This window comes from Chenopodium album, chromosome 21 (assembly GCF_948465745.1).
Source record: "Chenopodium album chromosome 21, dcCheAlbu1.1, whole genome shotgun sequence".
Taxonomy (NCBI): domain Eukaryota; kingdom Viridiplantae; phylum Streptophyta; class Magnoliopsida; order Caryophyllales; family Amaranthaceae; genus Chenopodium; species Chenopodium album.
Genome location: NC_137854.1, coordinates 4,847,393 through 4,870,094, shown reverse-complemented (window position 1 = coordinate 4,870,094; position 22,702 = coordinate 4,847,393). Strand labels below are relative to the sequence as shown.

General features: G+C 33.4%; 1 protein-coding gene and 1 pseudogene across 1 annotated transcript; one reads left to right on the top strand and one right to left on the bottom strand.

The window, feature by feature from the left end:
* Positions 1-9,403: 9,403 nt before the first annotated feature.
* On the bottom strand, positions 9,404-10,370 carry LOC145602726 (uncharacterized). The gene is made up of 2 exons (XM_081658893.1): positions 10,323-10,370; positions 9,404-10,078 (listed from the first exon to the last, which is right to left on the bottom strand). The coding sequence occupies exons 1-2, from the start codon at positions 10,368-10,370 to the stop codon at positions 9,404-9,406; spliced, it is 723 nt and encodes a 240-aa protein (XP_081515019.1).
* A 396-nt stretch (positions 10,371-10,766) lies between these two features.
* LOC145602585 (RING-H2 finger protein ATL78 pseudogene) lies at positions 10,767-11,817 on the top strand (annotated as a pseudogene).
* The last annotated feature ends 10,885 nt before the right edge of the window (positions 11,818-22,702 follow it).

Below are 22,702 nucleotides of genomic sequence, written 5' to 3'. Positions count from 1 at the left end.
TTACAACAATTTGAAAAAGAAATTATGTCTATTGCTAATAGTATTGTGAAGTCTCTTCCCGACCTCTCTAAGTTGGAACCTCTTGATGGTAACAACTATAAGAGGTGATCACAAAAGTTACTAATCTTTTTTGAACAAGTGGAAATAGATTATGTCTTGAATGAAGATGTCATTGAAATATTGGAGAAGGCGGAAGAAGCTGCCAAAACCACAACGGATCCCATTCTGGCGGCCATCACGGAAGCTTTAAAGAAAAAGGAAAAGGACAACAAGCTTGTTCGTGGTCATCTCCTCAACCATATGAACAATACTTTGTTTGATTTGTTTGTCAATTTCAGGTCAAGCAAGGCCATTTGGGACTCTTTGGAGAAAAAGTATGGAGCGGATGATGCCGGGAAAAAGAAGTACGTGGTGGGCAAATGGCTCAATTTCAAGATGGATGATGAGAAGCCTATCATGTCTCAAGTCCATGAATATGAGAACATGGTGACTGAAATTCTTGGTGAAGGCATGAAGATGTGTGAGACTCTTCAAGCCAATGTCCTCTTGGAGAAATTCCCTCCCTCTTGGAATGACTACCGGAATTCTTTAAAGCACAAGAAGAAGGATATGACTCTTCAAGAGCTCATTAGTCACATGAGAACCGAAGAGGCTAATCGCCTTAAGGATAAGTTTGAGAATTTATCTCTTAATTCTTCTAAAGCTAATCTTGTTGAGTTTTCTTTGAATGTGTCTAAAAACATGAAAAATTCTAAGAAGAAGGGAAACAACAAGTCCAAAAACAACTTCACTCCAAACAATAAAACCCAAAAACCTAAAGGTGCTTGCTATGTATGTGGAATCATTGGACACAAAGCATACCAATGCAACCGAAGGCATGGAGCAAAGAAAGATGACCACACCTCTCAAGCTAATGTTGTTGAAAAGGAAGAAATCATTGCGGCGGTGGTGGTGGAAGCCAACTTGGTTGAGAACAAAGTGGAGTGGATTTTGGACACCGGAGCATCTAGGCACTTTTGTGCTAATAAGGCCTTGATGACTGAGTTTGAAGATGTTACCGACGGTGATCATGTCTACATGGGCAATAGTAGTACCGCCGGAGTCCTTGGCAAAGGAAAGGTCCATCTCAAACTTACCTCCGGAAAAACTTTATTTTTTAATAATGTGTTGTATGTCCCTTCTCTTAGGAGAAATCTTGTTCGGGAGCCCTTCTCAACAAAGCCGGCCTAAAACTTGTCTTTGAGGCCGACAAGATCGTAATGACTAAAAATGGAGACTTTGTTGGGAAAGGTTACCTCAATAATGGCTTGTTTGTTTTGAATGTTATGAATGAGAATGAAAGTACTTCTTTTGCTTATATTGTTGAGTCTTTGGATGTTTGGCACAATCGTTTGGGTCACCTAAATTCTTCTTATTTGAAAAAGTTAAAGGACATGAATTTGATTAATTTTTCAATGGATGACAAACTTGACAAATGACAAATTTGTGTTGAGGCCAAACATACTAAGAAACCATTTAAGCAAGTGGTCTCAAGAAGTACAACATTACTTGAATTGATTCATTCGGATTTAGCTGACTTTAAAAAATGCACTACTAGGGGTGGTAAAAATTATTATATTACTTTTGTTGATGACTTTTCTCGTTATACCAAAGTTTATTTGCTTAAAACAAAAGATGAAGCCGAAAGTGCATTTTTAAAGTATAAAGCCGAAGTTGAAAATCAATTGGACCTTAAAATCAAAAGAGTTAGAACTGATAGAGGTGGTGAATATGGAAAAGATTCTTTAAAAGATTTTTGTGAGGCCAATGGCATCATACATGAAACTAGTCCACCTTACACACCCCAATCAAATGGTATTGCCGAAAGAAAAAACAAATCTTTGAAAGAGACTATGAATGCCATGCTTCTTAGTTCCGGTTTATCCGATAACTTGTGGGGAGAGGCGGTTCTTTCCGCTTGTTATGTACTCAATAGAGTGCCCCATAAGAAGTTGGATAAAACCCCCTATGAACTTTGGAAGGGATATAGTCCAAATTTTAAAATTTTGAAAGTGTGGGGGTGTTTGGCTAAGGTGGCTTTTCCGGATTTTAAAAAATCCACTATCGGGTCTAAAACTTTCGATTGTGTGTTCATTGGATATGCTCATAATAGTGCAGCCTATAGGTTTATGTTACTAAGTGATAGAACAATTTGTGAAGCTAGAGATGCGGTATTTTTTTAGCATATTTTTCCTATGAACAAGTCCTTGTCTTCTAATGTTGATATGCATGCTAGTAAGTCAAGTATGAATGTGCCCCTTGTTGATTCTATGTCTAGTTCTAGTCTCCCCTCTTCCTCTACCAAAGTGGTAGAAGTTGAACCTAGGAGAAGTAAGAGACCTAGAGTAGAGTCTTCCTTTGGACCGGATTTTTTGACTTCTTTCATTGTAGAAGACTTTGATGTGGATTCTTTATGTGAGCATGTTATGTCTTTGTTTCTTTTAGAAGAAGACCCTAAGACTTATGATGAGGCAATGAGGTCCATAGATGCTAGTTTTTGGAAAGAGGCCATTAAGAGTGAACTTGATTCAATCATGACCAATCATACTTGGGATCTTTGTGACTTGCCTAAGGGTTCTAAACCTATAAGTTGTAAGTGGATTTTCAAGAAGAAATTTAGACCGGATGGGACCATAGAAAAATTTAAGGCTAGACTTGTCATTAGAGGTTTCACCCAAAAGGAAGGTATAGATTTCTTCAACACCTATTCTCCCGTGACTAAGATTGCCACCATTAGAACCTTGGTAGCCCTTGCGGCAATTCATGACTTAGTGGTTCACCAATGGATGTCAAAACGGCTTTTCTTAATGGAGACCTTGATGAAGAAATTTATATGACTCAACCAGAGGGTTTTGTGGTGAAGGGACAAGAACACAAAGTGTGTAAGCTTAGAAAGTCTCTTTATGGTCTTAAGCAAGCTCCTAAGCAATGGTTTGAAAAGTTTGATAGTACTCTTAGGAGTTGTGGCTATGTGGCTAATTCTTCAGATTCTTGTTTGTATTCTAAGGACTTTGGGTCATCATGTGTTATAATTTGTTTATATGTTGATGATATGCTTATTGTTGGTACTAATCTTGGTGTTGTGAATGATGCTAAGGCTTTGCTTTCTACTAAGTTTGAAATGAAGGACATGGGAGAAGCCGATGTAATCCTTGGAATTCGTCTAAGGAAAACAATAAATGGTTTTGCCATGAGCCAATCTCACTATGTGGAAAAAATTCTAAAGAAATTTGATTCTTTTGATGTGGTGCCTTGCAATACCCCATATGATCCCAACATGAAGCTTGAGAAAAACAAGGGTCCTAGTGTATCTCAAGAGCTCTACGCAAAGGTAATTGGTAGTGTGATGTTTCTAATGAATTGTACACGACCCGACATTGCTTATGTGGTAAGTACACTTAGTAGATATACTCACAATCCAAGTCAAAGTCATTGGGTTGCACTTCGTCGGTTACTAAGGTACCTTAAAGATACAATGAATGGATGTTTGCATTTTTATCGCTTTCCTAATGTTTTAGAAGGATATTGTGATGCAAATTGGGTAACCGATAATGATGAAATATCCTCAACTAGTGGCTATGTTTTTATTTTGGGTGGAGGTGCTATTTCATGGAAGTCCTCAAAACAACCATGTTTAGCTCGCTCCACCATGGAATCTGAACTTATTGCTCTTGAGTTGGCAGGTCATGAAGCAGAATGGCTTAGGAACCTCCTAGCCGACATACCATTGTGGGGGAAGAGTTCATCACCGGTGTCTATACATTGTGACTCTCAAGCGGCAATTGGAGTGGCCAATAATAGCAACTACAATGGCAAAAAGAGACATTCGTATGAGACACAAAGTGTTGAGGCAATTTCTCAAGAATGGAGTGATTGCATTGGACTATGTGAGGTCCGAAAAGAACTTGGCGGATCCTTTAACAAAAGGATTGGCAAGAAAACAAGTTGGTGAATCATCGAGGGGAATAGGACTTAAGCCACATGATACATTACATTTGTCCTAATTCCTATGGTGATAATGTTTGTAATGTTTGATTTTTTTGGTGAGGTTGAGTTGTTTAACTCTTAATGAGTTCTTGTGCTATTGAGACGCACACTAAAGAACTCACCTATGTGGTTGTGAAGATTAGCCATCTTCCATGAAAACTTTGGCCGGTTTTCTAGAGTCTCCACTAGACCTAAGGTGAATGTGCTTGGCTATAAATAAGCACATCTCTTCGCGGAGTTCAAGTAAATTTTAGAGTGATGTATGTGATGTGAGGGTCTTGGATTAAATCTTAGAGTTTCAAGGCTAGTCCACTCTTTGATTAAGAGTCTAAGGGTTTCAAGGTTTGTCCACCCTTATACTTGTAATTCATTGCCTCATCTCACTAAGCACTAGATTTCAAATTACTTATGTAATATCTAAGTGTTAAGTATTGGTCTCCTCTTATGCCCAATATGTTGCTTATCTTCTTCTTTGATTTTTCTTCCCTTCCTTTAGTGGGGGATTGTTGGAATAAAGAAAGGGAATTCAAGATGTTACTTCCCATTCTTAATTTCTTGAATAATTCTCACATATAACACCTCATTCAAGTGGAAGTTTAAGGTGATAAATCACCAACGTTATGTTCTTGTGTAACTCTTATAACCTTCCCCTTTTATGAGAATGTTAAAGGAGATTAATTACCACCATCAATTTGATTATTCATCTCCCTTGACGTTTGATGGGATTCTTCTTCTATGTTTTTTCTATAAATAGAAGAACTCTTTATTGTGTTACATACACAAAAAAAATATATATCCAACACAAGCTAAACACATACTCTATATTGGGCATAAGTTACTTGGCTCCAACCTTCCACCCAAAAGTGCCTTTGAGTGGAAGTGGTGTGTTAACTTTAGGGAACGTGCCGACGAATACAATTGAGCACCCCGGTTGCGTCGGAATTTCGTTTTCAAGTCAGTGAATTTGCTTCACGACACACCATACTCCCTCCTTTTGTGAGATCACTTTTTCCGATCTTGCTTAATATTTTTATACTATTTGTAATAGACTACTCCTTTATTTACAACATATACTACTCCCTCCGTCCCTTAATTAGATTCCTACTTTTCTCTATTATGTGAGTAATAAGTAAAGGAAATATGAATCTAATTAAGTGACGGAGGAAGTATTTATAAACGGAAAGATAAAGGCATTTTTGTCAAGAAACATGGTGATAATTAATACTGGAGAATTAATCGAAAATTGTTTGACATCGACATCATTCATGAAAAGTTGAATTGAATCTTCTACTGACATTGAACCAAAACTAGCAAAATGTTAATGATAAGACGATAAGTATTTTGAGTTTAGTTCTAGTACACGCCCAACGTGTTATTTACATATTTAAATGTCATACGTCGACTTTTGTTAGTAATGCATTTGTGCTTCCTAAAAGGATGATTAAAGAGCAAAACTTTCTTGCACCCATTAATTTCCCCTCCATTCACAAGCTATTGCTATTTGCGATGGCAATTTTTTTGTGCTTTCACTACCCTACAACTGTCTATTTCGACACTAATAGGCTATATTATGTTAATATGTTACTCTTCCAAGTATGCGTTTATCGTAAATACTACCACATTTGTTTTTAATAAAAATACATGTAAAATTAATTTAAGGCGGCTACACCCTGGAAAAAAAAAAAAAAAAAATTTAAGGCGGCTACACTAGTCTCACAATTACTTCTAGAGTTCTAGAGCATTTCTTGGATAAAGTTTGTGAACAACATTTTTTTTTTTTTTTTTTTTTTTTGGAAAACAATGTGAACAACTTCTTACTACGAAGTACTTTTTCGTATTTAACTTGTTCACTTTAATGAACAAAATATCTTCAAATATGTTATTTTTTTTTTTTTAGTTATGAAAAACCTACTTAATTATTACATATCTTGATTCTAAAATTTGTAACTACCTTTTTGGATCCCTCTTACTATTCACAATAATGTTGTGGCCTCGATAAATTTAGGGATATGATCTTTCATTTCTGTTTAATTAAATGCGTTAATTAAGTCTACTAGAAAACATTCCCGTACATTTTGAAGATGTACAATCCTTGATTAGGGCAAACAAATAAGTTGTTTATTTAAAATTAAAGTTAAGCATAATTGATGGTTGTTAATTTGTTATTGTAGTAGTTGCAACAATAGTTAATAACTCGATAAGCCCCCACAAATATGATTAAACTAACATTTAAACAAACTTGATTTGGGTTAATAAGCATCTGAGATCCGCCCTACAAGTTGAAGGCATGCAGCAAATAAAACAATGTATAATTGCAATTGTACCAAGAAAAGAATCGTGCTTTTGAGAAACACCATCAAAACTTTGTAATAATAATTTTGTATAATGATACTTGTTTGGATAGTTTAATGTTTCTTTTGAAAGGCTGTAAATTGCATTACTATTATCTTAGCTAATCTTAATCATTTATCTAAGTAAATTAACAAATGAAGCTTATCCAGTACTCCGTACTTGTATCACTTTAAGAGCGTTAATATATAGAGTACTTCGTAAATATCTTGTGATACGGAGTATTGGTGCAAGATATTAAACTAAAATCATGTATATTCTTAGTTTATCATAAGAAGTTCTTAAAACTTTACAAATAATGGGAATGATGTTGCTTATAACTTTTCATCTTAAGTTAAGGCTAAATTTGTTAATATAATGCTCAATATTAGTGTATTCTCGGTACTTTAGGGGCATAATTGGTTTATCCGTATTTTTAATGGGTATACTATAGAGGATCGAGTGAGGAGGCTTTCGAGTACAACTCATATTCAGGTAAGAAGGCTTTTGGTTTGGGTACGGAAAGGATTGGACCAATTTCGAGTCTATCGAAATTAGCTTATTAGTAGCTACTGAAAATAAACACCTCGACTTAGTACTTTCTAAACATAAACTTGTTAATATATCCAAACACTTGAAAAGGACTAACAAGGTGGTTGCTTACAATATAGGACGTATAGTTTGTATTAACAATAGCAAGTATTCTTAATTAATGTAATTAAGTATCCTATAAAAGAGCATGCAAGTTGATAGGGTACAAGTAATTTGTGAGATCCAGCTACTAATTGCATGCCTTAATGCAATTACTCCGTAACTATTTTAACGTACTATAAATACGTCTTTTGGATTGGACTTGTGGTGTAGGATGCAAGCAAATACGAGGTGATCTTTTGCCTTTATACTCTTAAGCACTTTGTCGTATAACCTAACATCTTATACTACGACAACTACGTAGTTTAATTTTATGTCAACTTGAAATTTGCAAGTCTTGTCACTCACCTTTGCTTTGATTATCTTAACCACAACTCCTTACTTTGCAATAATAACTGCGCGCAAGAAGCTTATCTTATGGTCTATTTTGTTCAACTTAATTTCATTTCATTTTAGTTCAGTTAAGCTCCAATTAATTCATTTTTTTTTTTTGACGAGTCTAATTAGTCCAGTTTAGTTTAGTTCAGTTCAGTTGTTTTCAGCTATCGGAACAAGCCCTTACTCTATTTTTAATTTGCTCATAGGCTGCTTGTGACAAAACTGCTCCAACCAAAATGACTCGATTCAAATCAAATGAAATAAACTTGAGTTATTTGGATACGTTAATATAGATAACAAAAATTAAAAATTAATAAATACACTAATATTTATATTTATATTGTATGAACGGAATATTTAAAGAGTCGACCCTAGTCAATTCCCCAGATTAACGAATTTCGTTTATCTGGGGGTATTTTGGTCTTTTCAAGTAGCAGTGGAAAGTATATGCGTCTTTTCATGTACTAGTTGAGGGGTACATGTGTAATTTCCTCACCAAACAGTAAAAGCAAAAAGCAAACAGTAATTGAACAGTACTTAATAAATGACCCTGCTTTTTCAATATATTTACAAAAATGCCATCAGATTAACAAAAATTCGTTTATCTAGCAGATTAACAGATTAACAAAAATTCGTTTATCTGGCAGATTAACTTGTATTTTCCCAAATTTAAAGCATGTTCTGGAGTATGAACCAAACATGAAGATAAACTATGAACCATTTGTCCGTCCCATAGGATGAATATAATCACCCAACCAACTCATGAAAAATCAAACCCATTTCATTCTTTCGATTGACCCGTCAAATTTTAACTCTGTCGTATTCGGGCCCAATTTGATTATTATAATACCCACTTAATTTTTATTTTTAGAGGAGCAATTCTTACTTAATCTTAATTAACACACAAGTGTATAGCATAATGTTAATCAAATTGCACTTTTTCTACACTTGTCAGTCTACTAATCAAGGCTCTTAATCTAAAATATTGCGTATTAGAATTAGAATTATACACTTATTTGTTTGACAAGTGTAGTGACTGAAGAGTGAGAAATGTAAAAAAGAAAAACAAACATGTTTACAAGTGTAAAGTTCACATTTTCAATTCAAATTAAAAACAGATCAACCTGTTATTTTAGTCGTAGAGAAGTAGTGCTCTAGTAGGCTATAGCTACGGAACGAGGTATCTAGAGAAGGACTTTTTTTAATTTTTGAAATATCTACGGTAACACATAACACGTACAATGGGTATCATCAAGTAAGGTTTGTTGTAGTTAACTATAGATTTGCCTTGTAACCTTGAGGTTACACAGTCGATTGCTCTCAACTCCAGATGCTGCTTGAGGGTGATGATCCCCTTACCCATCCCCCTCAATTTCAAATGTTCAAATCGTAAAAGTTGAACAAAAAAAAAATAAAAAAAGTTATGGGGGGTCGCCCCAATAAAAAATGGTAGCACTAGCTCCCGGTGCGACTTCATAAAAAGCAATCAAAAATAAGATCGAAGAGAATGAAACGCAGCATTAAGGTTTGAATGTTTGATTAGGTTCTTCCTCCTTATTTTTAAAATTTACGTTAGATGTTACATGTATAACATGATTACTGATTGACACTCCTTAACTTTGTAAGAGATTGATTTTTATATGATTCAATTTAGCTACACCATTTTTTTTTTTTTTTTTTGACAAAAGAACTTACAAAAAAACAAACAACAAACAAACTAAAAACGTAAACAAAGTAAATCACGACGACGCGCCATCCCTGCCAAACAGTGAGCTTGAGCAACCGCAGATCTTGGAACTTTCTGAACATGACACACAACCAAAGCCCCAATAATTTCCAGAAGCTCTTGCTGAATCCAACAGACAGAAATATCCTTGGGAACCAAAGACCGAAGCGAATCCACCACCAAAGAACAATCAGTAAGAATCTGTAAAGAGGAATACCCACGCTGCTTGGCATGGCGTAAAGCAAACAGACAGGCTATCATTTCAGACTGGAACGCAGAATTAGAGCTACAAGCCTACGCCCCACCCCCGAGTTGAACATTAGAAGCCACATCCAAGAATACCCATCCAGTACCCGCATTATGACTGCCAGAATTCCATGCCCCATCAAAAGCAAGACTAACTGTACTAACATCCGAAGCATTCCCTTTAAGAACTGCAGAAGTCATAGCATAAGAAAATCCAGGAGGAAACGCAGGCGTAATATCATATCTGAACAATCTAGCTGCTGAACACCTGTCCACCCAACTAGAAGCTAGATCCATAATGGAATCAGGAGAATAAACCGCAGAACAAAACCTCAAAGAGTTTCGAGTAAGCCAAAGGGCCCATAACAGACTTAGAAAACGATCTAGCATCAACCAGTCCTTATCATGAAGAAACCTAAAAAGAACCTCAGGAAACCACTGTTCAAAAGACTGATCCTGGGACATATTCAAGGCTGAACCACAAGGTCGGTCTTCCCATAAACTCCAAGTAAACGGACAGTCTCGGAAAAGGTGAGAAAGAGTCTCCACATCCTGATGACAGAACCCACATCTGGAATCCACAGGCAAACCCTTCCTAGCAAGTAACGAAGCAGAAGGCAACGCATTATGGATAATTTTCCAAGCAAACAATTTCCACTTCGGAAGTAAAGGCGAAGCCCAGAAATGCCTCCACCAACTTGAGTCAAGAACCAAAGGTGACCGCTGGTCACCATTCTCATAACACAAGGAGCACACATACACAGTCTTCGTGGTTTACCTCCCATCCCTGGTAAATTTCCAGTAAACAAAATCATCGATTCTTTCCTTGGGCCGTTCAAGGCCCAAAATAAGGCCAGTCGTACTAGGAGGAAATAACCGAAGCCGTACTACGTAGCTACACCATTTATTGTTGTATAAAAATCTCTTTGCCATACAATTTTGGGAGAGAGTGGTGAATATCAATTACCCTCAAAGAGGGTACATAATTATTCCTCCATATTTCTCTTTTCCTCATGCTTTTATTATTTTATTTGGCTTGTCAATATTTTTTTTCACATCAACCTCTAATCACTTAAGAAGTACGAGTATATTTTTTCCTAGTTTGACTTTTATCACTCCCTTAACTTAATACATGACATCCCATCCAAACATGGCCTCACAATCTAGCTACAGAGTTGATCATCTACTGAAAAACTAAACATAAAAATTTTATACAAGGTACTTAATTAAATAATAAGGCCAGGTAAATTATACCAAGGAAACACAACACATCCTTGCTGTTAACATATCCTTACCAACAACAAACATATACAAGTAGATTGCAAATAAGATATATATTCATTTACAAGTATATATATAGGATCTACAAAATCTATACTTTTTGTAACTTTAAGCCACTATATATTCATCTTCCAACACAACCACAATTCCACATCCAACTCTATCCACTCCCCTCACAACAATAATACTCTCTCTTTTCTTTACCAAAATTCAAAAACTAAACATGTTTCCTTCAACTTCCTTTTCTTCTATTCCCCAAGAAATCATTACCAACCTTCACTATTCTAGAAGATTACTACTTCACTCCCCCTTCCACCCTTCACCACCTACAACACAAGCACCTACACCAACCTACCAAGTCCTAGACCCGAATTCGGGCCATGTCAACTCCGGCTTTGATGCTAATATAGTCATGATCCTCGCGGTATTAGTATGTGCTTTAATATGCTCTTTATGCATAAACACCTTCATTAGGTGTGTGATCAAGTGCTCAAGTATGATTACCGGCGAGCCTAATTATTACCTAAACATAATTAGTCATGAACAAAAGAAGAAAAGTTGTAATGGTTTGGATAAAAAGGCGTTAAAGACATTTCTAGTGGTTAAGTACTCAAAAGAGGTGAATATACAAGGGTTAGATTCAGAGTGTGTGATATGTTTATCAGAGTTTAAGGGTGGTGAAAAAGTTAGGATGTTACCAAAATGCCATCATGGTTTTCATGTTAAGTGCATTGATAAATGGCTTGGTTCTAACTCCTCTTGCCCTACTTGTAGACAATCTTTAGTTGAAACTTGTAACAAGATTATTGGCTTTGGTGATGATCATCAAACCACCTCGTCGTTAGAATCATCATCGTTGTCAACATCGACAACAACCACAACAACAACAGCAACAACGACGACAACAACAACAACATCAACAAGTGACATGGTTGTAGTGAGTATTGTGCCACTTGAAAGGGAAGATTTGGCGAGAAATTATAGAAGTGAAGTTGCTCAAAGTTAGCCAAATTTTTGCTTTAGTAGTAGATTTGTAGGTTTTTCATCAATTTTCAGAGTGAATTTTTAGGGAAATATTCAATTTCATGTTTACTCTGTATTGTTGTACAAATTTTAGATATTAGTTCTCGATTGTTCATCTTGTAAGTGTATAAACGTTACTGAAGAGCAATTAATCAACAAATTCCTGGTTTAGCCATTTGTTTTGTCTTCAATAATTGTCTAAATTATTGGACTAATAATTCTTTATGACAAAGTTTCATTCTAAAATTATATAGCATAATTATTTTAACACTCAACTGGGGTACTTGATAGAATAAATTATGTTAAACGCTACAATAAGATCTAGACTCGTACTAAAAACAAGGGAATTATAGAATTGTAGTACTCTTTATCAAATTGGTCTTATTTGAAAATTTGGAAGGTTGCTTTATGTTTCTCATCCCCACCTAGCTCCCCCTTTCTTTTTGAAGGTGGGGATATTTAAGATGTACTTTTACGATCACTTTATCAAACGTCTATACACATAAATGAATTTTAGTTCACTTGATATCTCAATTATGTAAAACTGACTGGTAAAAAGATTATAACTTTATAGTAAACTAAGGGCCTGTTCTCTTACGTTGAAATTCAGTTCACTTCAGTTCAGTTCAGTTCAGCTGAGTTCAGTTCAGTTCAGTTCAGTTCAGCTCCTAATTTCCTTCTCTTATAAAATATTCATTTCAGTTCAGTTCAGTTCAGTTCAGCTGAGTTCAATTCAGTTCAGTTCAGCTGAGTTCATTCAATGAGAACAGGCCCTAACAGTGTCTTAATACACATAAATCAAACTCAAATAACTCTATATAGTGTAGTAGTTAAAACACCTCCCATTAAGAAAAAAATATTTACCATTTGTCACAAATATCTCTCCAAAATTTGTAAAGTCAATCAAATCTATTGGTCATTTTTACATGAAAAATCAAAATTATGCCTAAAATTACCAAACCTTCCAACAAAAAAATTTAAAAATAAAAAAATTATTTTTAGGTACTTTTCCACCTAGGATGGTTCACATGGGTCCCATCCCATGGGCTAAAAACGATGCATTTACAAGTAGCACTTTTCCACTTAAGTTGGTCTGCAAAATTAGCTAGTTGTCAAAGCCACACTACATTTTCAATCATTTTCTTGTATGATTCTCAAATCCTCAATCAATTGTCCACTTCTATATTTAGTTTAGTATACTAGTACATTGTTTTTGCATAAATCAATGTCATTCTACTTTGTTATTGATTGGTCTCTACCTTGTTTAGTGCCCTTAATCATGCATTTATGCTTCCTAAAAGAAGGATTAAAGAATAAAACTCTCTTTTGTCCATTCATTTCTCCCCCATTCACAAGCTATTGCTATTTGCGATGGCATATTCCACTGCCCTACAACTTTCTATTTGAACAGTAATAGTCCAAATTAAGTTAATATGTTACCTTTAAAGTAATTTTTTTTTTTAGTATCATATATTCATATGCTATAGTATAGTTTTCAAAAAATACAAGTATGAAAAAAATATACTTCATAAGTTCATATTTTGTAAGGCGGCTATTATTTATTAAAGGTTCCTGTGTCGTATCGTTTTTTAAGGCAACTTTAGGCAGTTGATATTTTAGTTTACGATTAAATACTACGTAATTAAGGTTGAGATAAGTCTTTTAAATTATCAATAAATTTAAGAGGTAATTAATCATTTTTTTGGTAGGTAAAGTCAGAACTTTCTACAAACTAACCTGATTTGAGTAGGCAAACTAGCTAGGCCCTTTAGAGGTGGAGGTGGGGGTGGGGGTGGCGGGGTGGGGGGATGGGGGAGGGCGCGTTTTAAGGTAATCAAGGGGGTAACTTGTAATTGTATATCTGTATATGATTGGATTATGATATAGTATTCTACAATATGGTCTCATAAATGGTGATTGTGTAAAGTTGAGGAAACCTTTTAAGTCTAAAGGAAATCAAGGGGTTATTTAAAAAAAAAAAAAAAAAAAAAGGGAGATCACAAGGGGTTAACTTGGAACTACATACGAAATACTTATTATCAGTGTAAGATGATTACCCTGCAACTTTTAAATTGTGTATCAGATACAAGTATAAATTGCTAGCTGCTAGTTGTATGTGATTGATTTGATTAAAATTATTGATATCATAACTGAAGTATACTTTTTATTTTCATAGAAAGGTTTCACTTAGTTTTCGACAAGAAATAAAGTTGTTTTTTTTCAAAATAGAACAAAAGGTATTGCTTTATATTACTTTTTTACTAGTCTATTATAAAATTATAATCTTTTTACCAGTCGAGTTTTACAAGTCTAGATATATATTGGCTACTAAAATCGAGTGATACCTCCATATCGTAAACTTCTAATTTCTTATTACCAATGTGAGATGATTCACTTGAAACTTTAGATTGTGTATCAAATATAATTGTTAGCTGCTAGCTGTTTGGTATTGATTTGTTTAGAATTATAGGTAACATAGTATCTGAAGTACTTTTTATCAAAGATAATTTTTACCTAGTTTTTGAAAGAGATGTAAAGTTCACCTTTTTCTAAAAGGGCAAAAAGTGCCACTAAATATTTATTTTTAATAAGGTGATAAAATATCTTGCACCAATTAAGTTTCGCAAGTTTAGATAGTTATTGGCTACTAAAATTGGATGATGCCCCCATATCATATTAAATGGGTAGATTTAATTTGGTATAAGTGACCACAATAATTGGATTAGAGCATGTTCACATTTACTTAATTTCAGTTCGATTCAGCTCCAATTAGTTCAATTCAGTTCCAATTAGTTCAGTTCAGTTCAGTTTAGCTCTTAATTTTCTTCTCTCATATCCATTTCAACTCAATTCAGTTTAGTTCAGTTCAATTCAGCTCCAATCAGTTCAGTTCAGTTCAGTTCGATCCAGTCCAGTTCAGCTCCAATCAAGTTCAGTTCAATTTAGCTCAGTTCAGTAAATATGAACATGCCCTTAGATCGACTCTAGCAGATTTCACTTATCAAGTAGTACAAGTATATAATTTTGTAAGGAAAAAACATGGTTAAGATAAAATTGTAAAATATATTTGTCAAAGATAAGATAATTAGGAGTCGACACATTAAATGACACATGCACCAGCTAGCTCAAAATAGACGATCTAAAAAACGAGACGGAGGGAGTATGTCACTTGATAGTTACAAGACTAAACAGTAAGCCAACAAAATGGAGGACGAGTAAAGAGCTAGCTGGCGAAAAACAACCCTATTTGATGGTGGCTGAGGTACTTTTTGAAGATAACATTTAGTAGTAAATCCTACTCTCTTTGATAAGGACAAACCTAGATGTTGCTTTAAAGTTACAATTAAATCATTTATTAATGGTTATTTTAGTAGTAATCACAACATTAGTCTATAAATTAATCATAACAAGTTTTCTTAGATATGTGCTACAAAGCACCCACAAATTAATGACGATTAAACAAAGTTAATCAGTGTAAAAAAGCATATATATCCATGCTACTTGAAGGCAGAAAATGAAACAAAGATTAAAAACAAATCTTGTACCAAGAAAAGAATCATGCTTTGGGAAACAGTTTGATATGATGTCTATATTATTCTTCCAAGCACCACCAAGCAAAACTTTGCAACTATATTGTACAGTTTAATGTTAATTTTAGAGGGTTGTAAATTTTACTCCTAATTGGCTAATCATGATCATTTAATTAAGTTGATTGACATATGAAGCTAATCCTCACTTTTAATTACTCCTAGGCACGCTTTTTGTATTAATTATAAATATCTTGTGATACAAAAATTTTATAGAATATATAGATCCAACCTTGTAGGTTAAATATAACTAAATTAGTAAATCATGTATATGTCTACTAATATGAAAAGAGAAGTGCTCTTTAAAGGGAACATCGAGCTCTAAAAGTTTTTAATCATTGAAATCATATTACAAACTTTTTATTAATTACGAAATTTGTGAAATATTGTTATCAAGAAGAACGTTGCTTAAGACTTTTCCTAAGGCCAATTTAGAAATTTTATAAGGAAATCAGAAAACATCAAAAATAAAATAAAAAATATTACGAGAAAATGACGTGGAATAAACTCTTTTTGCAATTGAATCAAACTAAAAACAAGAAAGTATATAAAGTGCTAGCAAGAAACATCCCCACTTAGTACTTTTAAAGATGAAAATTATAATATATCCAAAACATTGAAAATGACTAGCTAGCAAGATGTTTGATTACACAAATCATCCCTCTAATGGTTAGTACTAATTAATAACAATATTTGATTTAAATTAACATTAGCAAGTTTCCTTAATTTATTCATGTATATAATTGTTGTGAACCCTAATGTAAGCATCCACAATGGAGCAACCAATCTAATTGAATACAAGTAATGTGAGATCCAGCAAATTACATGGTTAATGCAACAATTTTTACGTACAAAATTGTACATCTTATCTCTTATGAATTGAATTTGTGGTCCGTAGGAAACAAGCAGATACGAGGTGATATGATCTTTAATTTTTCTCTCTAACAACCATGTAAAACCTCATATGTTGTTATAATTTATGTCAACTTGAGACTTGCAAGGATTGTGACTTATCTGAACCATTTGATTAGAACAATGATTGCAAGAAGCTTATCTTCACTTTTACGCTTATTGGTTACATGTTGTATAGGATGACATAGATGATAGATCTGCATATTTCACTAATCACTAAATATATGTGTTAGCAACTTCCACAAGAAAAATTTTATGTTGATCTTTAGAAATGCAGAGAAAAAGATTAGGCTACATTAATGACCAAGAGATTTGTATACTACTTTCAAAATGAAAATTAAAAGGGTCAAAAATCGGCTCAAATAAAAAATCTTAACCTAAACACAATCCAACTTCAATGACTTAATGTAGACCAATTGTATTTTAGAATGGAGAAATAATGATTATGTGACTAAATTATTTTTTTTGAATTTTAATTTAAACGAACTAATCAACAATAGACCCCAAAATTGATGAAATCTGTTTCTTTTTTTTCTTTTATATATATATATATATATATATATATATATATATATATATATATATATATATATATATATATATATATAGCATTTAGGTAGTTTGAAAATTTTGGCAAATGACAAAGATTGGGTTCGATAAATAGCTTATTTGAGCCAAATTAGTTATTTGATCAACATTAGCTTATTGACTATTAGATAAGCTAATTTAAAGTGTTTAGTGAAAAACTTATTTAAAGAATTTATTATATATGTATATACATATTAAAATTTTTGATATATTCCTTGGAGAATGACAAGATGCAAAGACTAAACTCCCTTGATTTCATACTTTATCTTTTCATTTTCTCGCTAACATATTTAAGTGTTTCAGTATATCATTATATATTCCAAGAATGTGTAAATTACAAATGTGGTTTAAGTGATTCACAAAATTAACATATTTCATGACAATATATACTTGATCACAATATATATCACCCGAGTCAATTCAATGAAATCTTGGGTTACAAAATCCCAAAAGTTTATTAAAGCATTATTTGCTAATATATATAATGCTATATAATTACTGCTGCCCTTGAAGATCCTTTTACAACAGGATCATTTGACTATTACAAACATTGACTTTGGAAATAAGCTGTGGTACATTATTATATCCTCAATTAAATGCATGTATAGTATGCAATTCGTATTAATCATTAAAAGACATAATAGATTTGAGTTTATTACATAAAACAAATTACATTAAAATCATTTAAAAACAGAGTTAACAAATTACATGAAATTGATGTAAATCACATGAATTGTTTTAATAATAAGTAGGGTCAATTTACCCATTGATTTGAACTTAACTCCACCATTGATAAATTGTTACACAATATTGGTTCTAGTTGGTGACCGCAATTCAATATTAACACATTATCTCGCCTATTAATCTAAATATATAAATATTTTTATTCGTTTAATGAGAATGAGTGATGATTAAATCCTTATTTTATTTTCCATATGCACGATAAAATCCTTTCATATGATACTAGACCTATTTCGTTTTTACACCCAATGTATTTAGTGTGTGATTGAAAAGTTGATACTATGAAAATTTAATTTTATTCATGAGATATTTTACTTATAAATTTAGAATATTTTTATTAACACATGTAATCTATAAACATAACAAAGAAAATACAATGCAAAAAAAAAAAAAAAAAAAAAAAAAAAAAAAAAACCCCTAATATATGAAAGTGAGACTAATTATTCCACTCCATAATCTCCTTATAAAAGTTTTTTCATTAGCTTACTTTATATTTTAATGTGAAATGACATTATACCCTAATTTAATTTAAAATCTTATCTCAACTACGTATCCTACAATTAGCTTAGTGGTCATTTTACTTATTCAAACATCTTTAAGCAATTGACTATTTATCTTTTTTTTAAAAAAGCAATATATTTTTTATCAAACACTTTTATCTTTTAATTTTTCACTAAACACGGTCAATATCTGTTCACAATACATGAGAAAATTATGTGACATGCATTTAAACCTGAAAGGAGAGAAAATTAGATGAATATCCAAAGTGGTCTTCACATAGCACATTGACTTTCACCTGACAAAATTGCCGACCAGATGGAGTATAAATTTATGATTGGCTAAACGTGACCACAACCAATACCAGTGTCATAACTCAATAATTCAATAATCTATTTTATCAATACACAAAGGCCCAACGTCTTAAATGCCATCATAGGGTAAAAGGAATTGACGTCTACTACCCTATTCTTGCAATTGTAGAAGGCCAGGGCTATTTCTAATTAACCTTTGACTATTGAATTAACTATAGGAAACACGAGCGCGACCCAAGCAAAGAGATAGGAAAAAGAAGCAATCTAAGTCTGGCATACGAGTATCTAAGAAGCAATATACGAGTAGCAAATAGCACAATACTCGACTACACGAGAATACGAGATAGAACTCATAGAAGTCCTAGCTAAAAACAAGCCCATAAACATGCGCAACACCTTTAAATTATACTGGTAGTTCCTAGAATAACTAATAATGGTATGCATGTTCTGAATAAGTATATAGGAGTCTGACGAGTGATGCCACATCTTGAATTGCCCCCTCCAAAACGAGAAGCATCACTTCATGTTTGGTACATGAAATCCAATATGATCCTAAGGGGTCCCTTCTTTTATACATGGAAATAACTTTACAGATATCCTTACTAGATATACATGAATCTATGACTTCTAATTAAAGGGGTGACAAAGATATAACTTCATTAACTTAACACTTTACTAATTAAAACCACATAATTTTGTCAATTTTACAATTCAAAGCAACTTCATAATTGCGAATTACACTAATGTCATGTAACTTCACTTCCTAACTCTCTAAATGATGTTATACAAGTTCAATAAGACTTGTTATGGATCTGTCCACTCTAATGCTTCCTTCAGTTCACACCCAAAATTATGCCACTTAGCTTATTCTTTGCGCTCTCAGACTAATCTTTGTTGAATCTGTGAAGATAAAAGGTAATGAAATTGATCTCAAAACTTGCTAACAAATCTCTATATGAAATCGGCCCCAGAAAAATACCTCGTAAACTTGCTTGTAATTGCAGTAGTACTCTATAGCTGTTATTCTCTCATCTTATACATTAATTTGAGTGTGTGACTATACTTCTTAGAAGTTAGAACCTTAAGCAAATCAGTTAGCTCAAAAGTACTAGGTAGCATTTAAGCATACTCGAATGAATGGTCGTATTCCTACTTATAAATGGAATGCAAAACTGGTCACAAGCTAAGGCATATAAATCTAGCCATATAATCCAATTATATTTCTAGGCACGTGTTCATGTATGTGTATGTGTATGTGTACGTGTATGTGTTCGTGTATGTGTACTTGTACTAGTTATAAGTCACTTAACAAAGATCGACGATAATAAAAATTATAGTCTAGAGTCCAGACATGAACCTTAAACAACAGAATATAGAACCTCCATGTGATCAATCAAATTCTACATATCCTGTTAAGCAGGAAATGTTCAAAGCTTCAGAAAAAACCACAAAAACTTACAGACAAAAGCAATCCATGCAAAGTAAAGAACTATACATGTGCAAAACAGCAGCCGTCCAGCTCACTTCTTCGAGAGGCACCAATCCTAAAGGGACCCACACACAAAAAAAGGGTGTACCCTCTGGATTGAGTTTCGTCTTTTTTTAAATACGACGTATATAAATTTCTCTCTCCTCAAAATAAAGTTCGATTTATGTGTGTTACATCGATAATGATATACGAAGTAGATTGCAAAGTTATCAAAACAAAATTGAAAAGGTAGACAAGACCACAAGGGTTAATGGAAGTTATGGGACATTTACCCTTTCACTTTCACTTTAAACTTAGCCTATCCTGCCTTAAAGGAGTAATCCCCCACACCCTTTTGTATTCTGGTGGTTGCATCAACTTTTAAGAGGACTCATCTTACAATATCTAGCCCAGAACATGTACCCTATCTTGTTAAAAAATGAAGAGAAAAAAAAAAAAAAAAAAAAAAAAAAAAAAAAAACTTTTTAAATTGAACAATTAGTAGAATTTTGTGGGAGTAATCACATAGTAGTACATGTATGGCCCAAGGTAGTGATTCCCTTATCGGTTAAATAAAACTTGTACATAAGGCATAACGATCTAGGCATTGTCCAGAATATAGCACCACTCTTTTGAGAGGGGTTCGATTCTTACCCCTAACAAGTCTAATTGACCAAGCCGCCTTACAGCAATTACTAAGGTGGGTACTCAATTAAGAAACCACAAAGACTAATTATACTTGAGGATCAAAATAAGTTGGAAGTGCTTTTCTTTTTGAAGGAGAATTGGAAGTGCTATAATTTGGTGGAAAGTGACACAAAGGTTGACATAAACTTGGTAAAGTGACAATAGTGTATAAAAGTTTGTGGGATACTGACAACAGTGACAAGCGCTGTGTTTTAATTTCTGTATTTTGCATGCAAAAGCTAACATAGACAGATACTCATTCAACTAATTCTAGCTTGCCATTAACATAACATGCATCTAACTTCAAAAACAGGTTGTAAATTAAGTACTTCCAATATGAAGAGCACCTACTCCTCTTAATCCCATATACTAACTCTAGTGCAAATTACTCGCAACTTTGGAATATTTTATATCTCACAAATAATACCTCAAAGTTGTGAGTAATTTGGACCGGGGGTTGTATTAATCATTTGTTTTCATTCTTACTAGTTGATATTTTTTGTTGTACTTGTAAAATGAAAGGAAACCTCTTTAGTAGTACAACCATATAATGGATCGTTTGGGACCTAAAGGAAGGTAACTATCATGTGTCACATAAATTGTTTATAGATTTGAAAGGTTTATCACCAACTCGCAATAATCTTAGTACTAGTAACAAATTTTCTTTCATGTGATGATAATAAGATCACTCCACCAACACCAATTGTACGTCACTTCATCTATTCTACAAGTAGTAATTTGAAGTTTTAACCTCAATCTGAAATATAATTAATTGCTCGGTAATAAATTTTCGTTTACATGGTGTAATTACTATACCTTTGCATCGCTCCCCCCATCCCTCCATTCTCGTCATTTTTATTCTTACGAAATTAAATAAGGTCAAGACTATCTCCGAATTCTAAATCCTGATAACAATTACACTTGTCACTATAATTCCACGACGAAACACATACTAATAATGTAATTATTGTGTAACTTTATGTTCTGTCTACTTCACATTAATTGTAATTAAAAACTTAAACCCCCCAACCACCGCCACCGCCACCCCCACCCCACGCAGCGTACCAAAAACCTCCCACAAAATTCTACATTACATAAGAACAAACCATTAAATTCCCATGTTGTAAGACAAAAATAAAGTGAACATCAAATTAAATGCAACAACATTAGAAATGCCACATCTATTCCTGCCTCTCATAAAATTCTTCATGTATAAGAACAAACTATTAAATTCTCATGTTGTATGACAAAAAAAAGTTGAACATCAAATTAAATACACTAACATTAAAACATCCACATATCTATATCTTTATGACTCTCAAACTCTTCTATATCATTCTTTTCTCCCTTCTTCCGACCAGCATACCCTTCCTCATCTCTCTTTATACAACTTGTGGAACCCTCTCTTTGCCATCACATAGAAATTCCATTAATATCGCGGTCCAAACACCATATATGCTTCCTTACCTTTCCTTAAACATCCCATCGAATACAAAGTAAACAACACTCTAATGAGCAACAACCGAACACCACAAGCTCCTTGCCCTATAGAGTCTACTGCAATACATGTGACAAACGTCTAACAATCCGGCCAAACACCCTCACCATCACATTCAAATGTCGAGAATATTAATTAACTCTTAATCAAGAGTTAGCCAGGCCAATCCTAGAAACTAAGAAAAGATAAAAAGTCGTATCATTTCAACATGGTAGTTACGAAATGTATGTAGCAACAAAGTAACCATCAACTTTCCAGCCATAGTTTTCATTCAATGCTGTAATGCACAAAATGCAACGGTTTCATCTTTAGCAAAACAAATTAATCATGTCGACTTTTAATGAAGCAAATTAAAAGTTCATTTTATCATCTAAAGTTCCTTTAAATCATGTTGTCAAACCTCATGGAATAGAAGGTAATGCTTGGTAAAGTCAGTTTGTTGGTGAACTTCCGTCGAGTGGGTTGGCTGATCCACAAGATCTTATCTTTAACACCATTATAATCAAAATAGAAAGCGATAAGACGATAGACAGATAAGTTTAGTAACATCAGTCTATCATATGTCTACTCGATTAGCTCGTGTAATTCCATATTAAAATGTATAAATGAAATACTTCCTCCATTCCATAACATAATTTAACTCTGTACGAGTATTAAAAAACAGATAAACATTTTGAAACGGATAGAGTACTACTTCATATGTATTATGTAAAATATTACGAGTCAAATGTCAATTCAACTTAGTACCTT

Excerpts from the sequence above, each read along its gene's own strand:
- LOC145602726 (XM_081658893.1), bottom strand. The coding sequence starts at position 10,370 with ATGAGGAAAAGAGAAATATGGAGGAATAATTATGTACCCTCTTTGAGG. Across the intron at positions 10,079-10,322 it reads ATTATGTACCCTCTTTGAGG|CGGTCACCTTTGGTTCTTGA; the intron begins GTAATTGATATT and ends AATGGTGACCAG.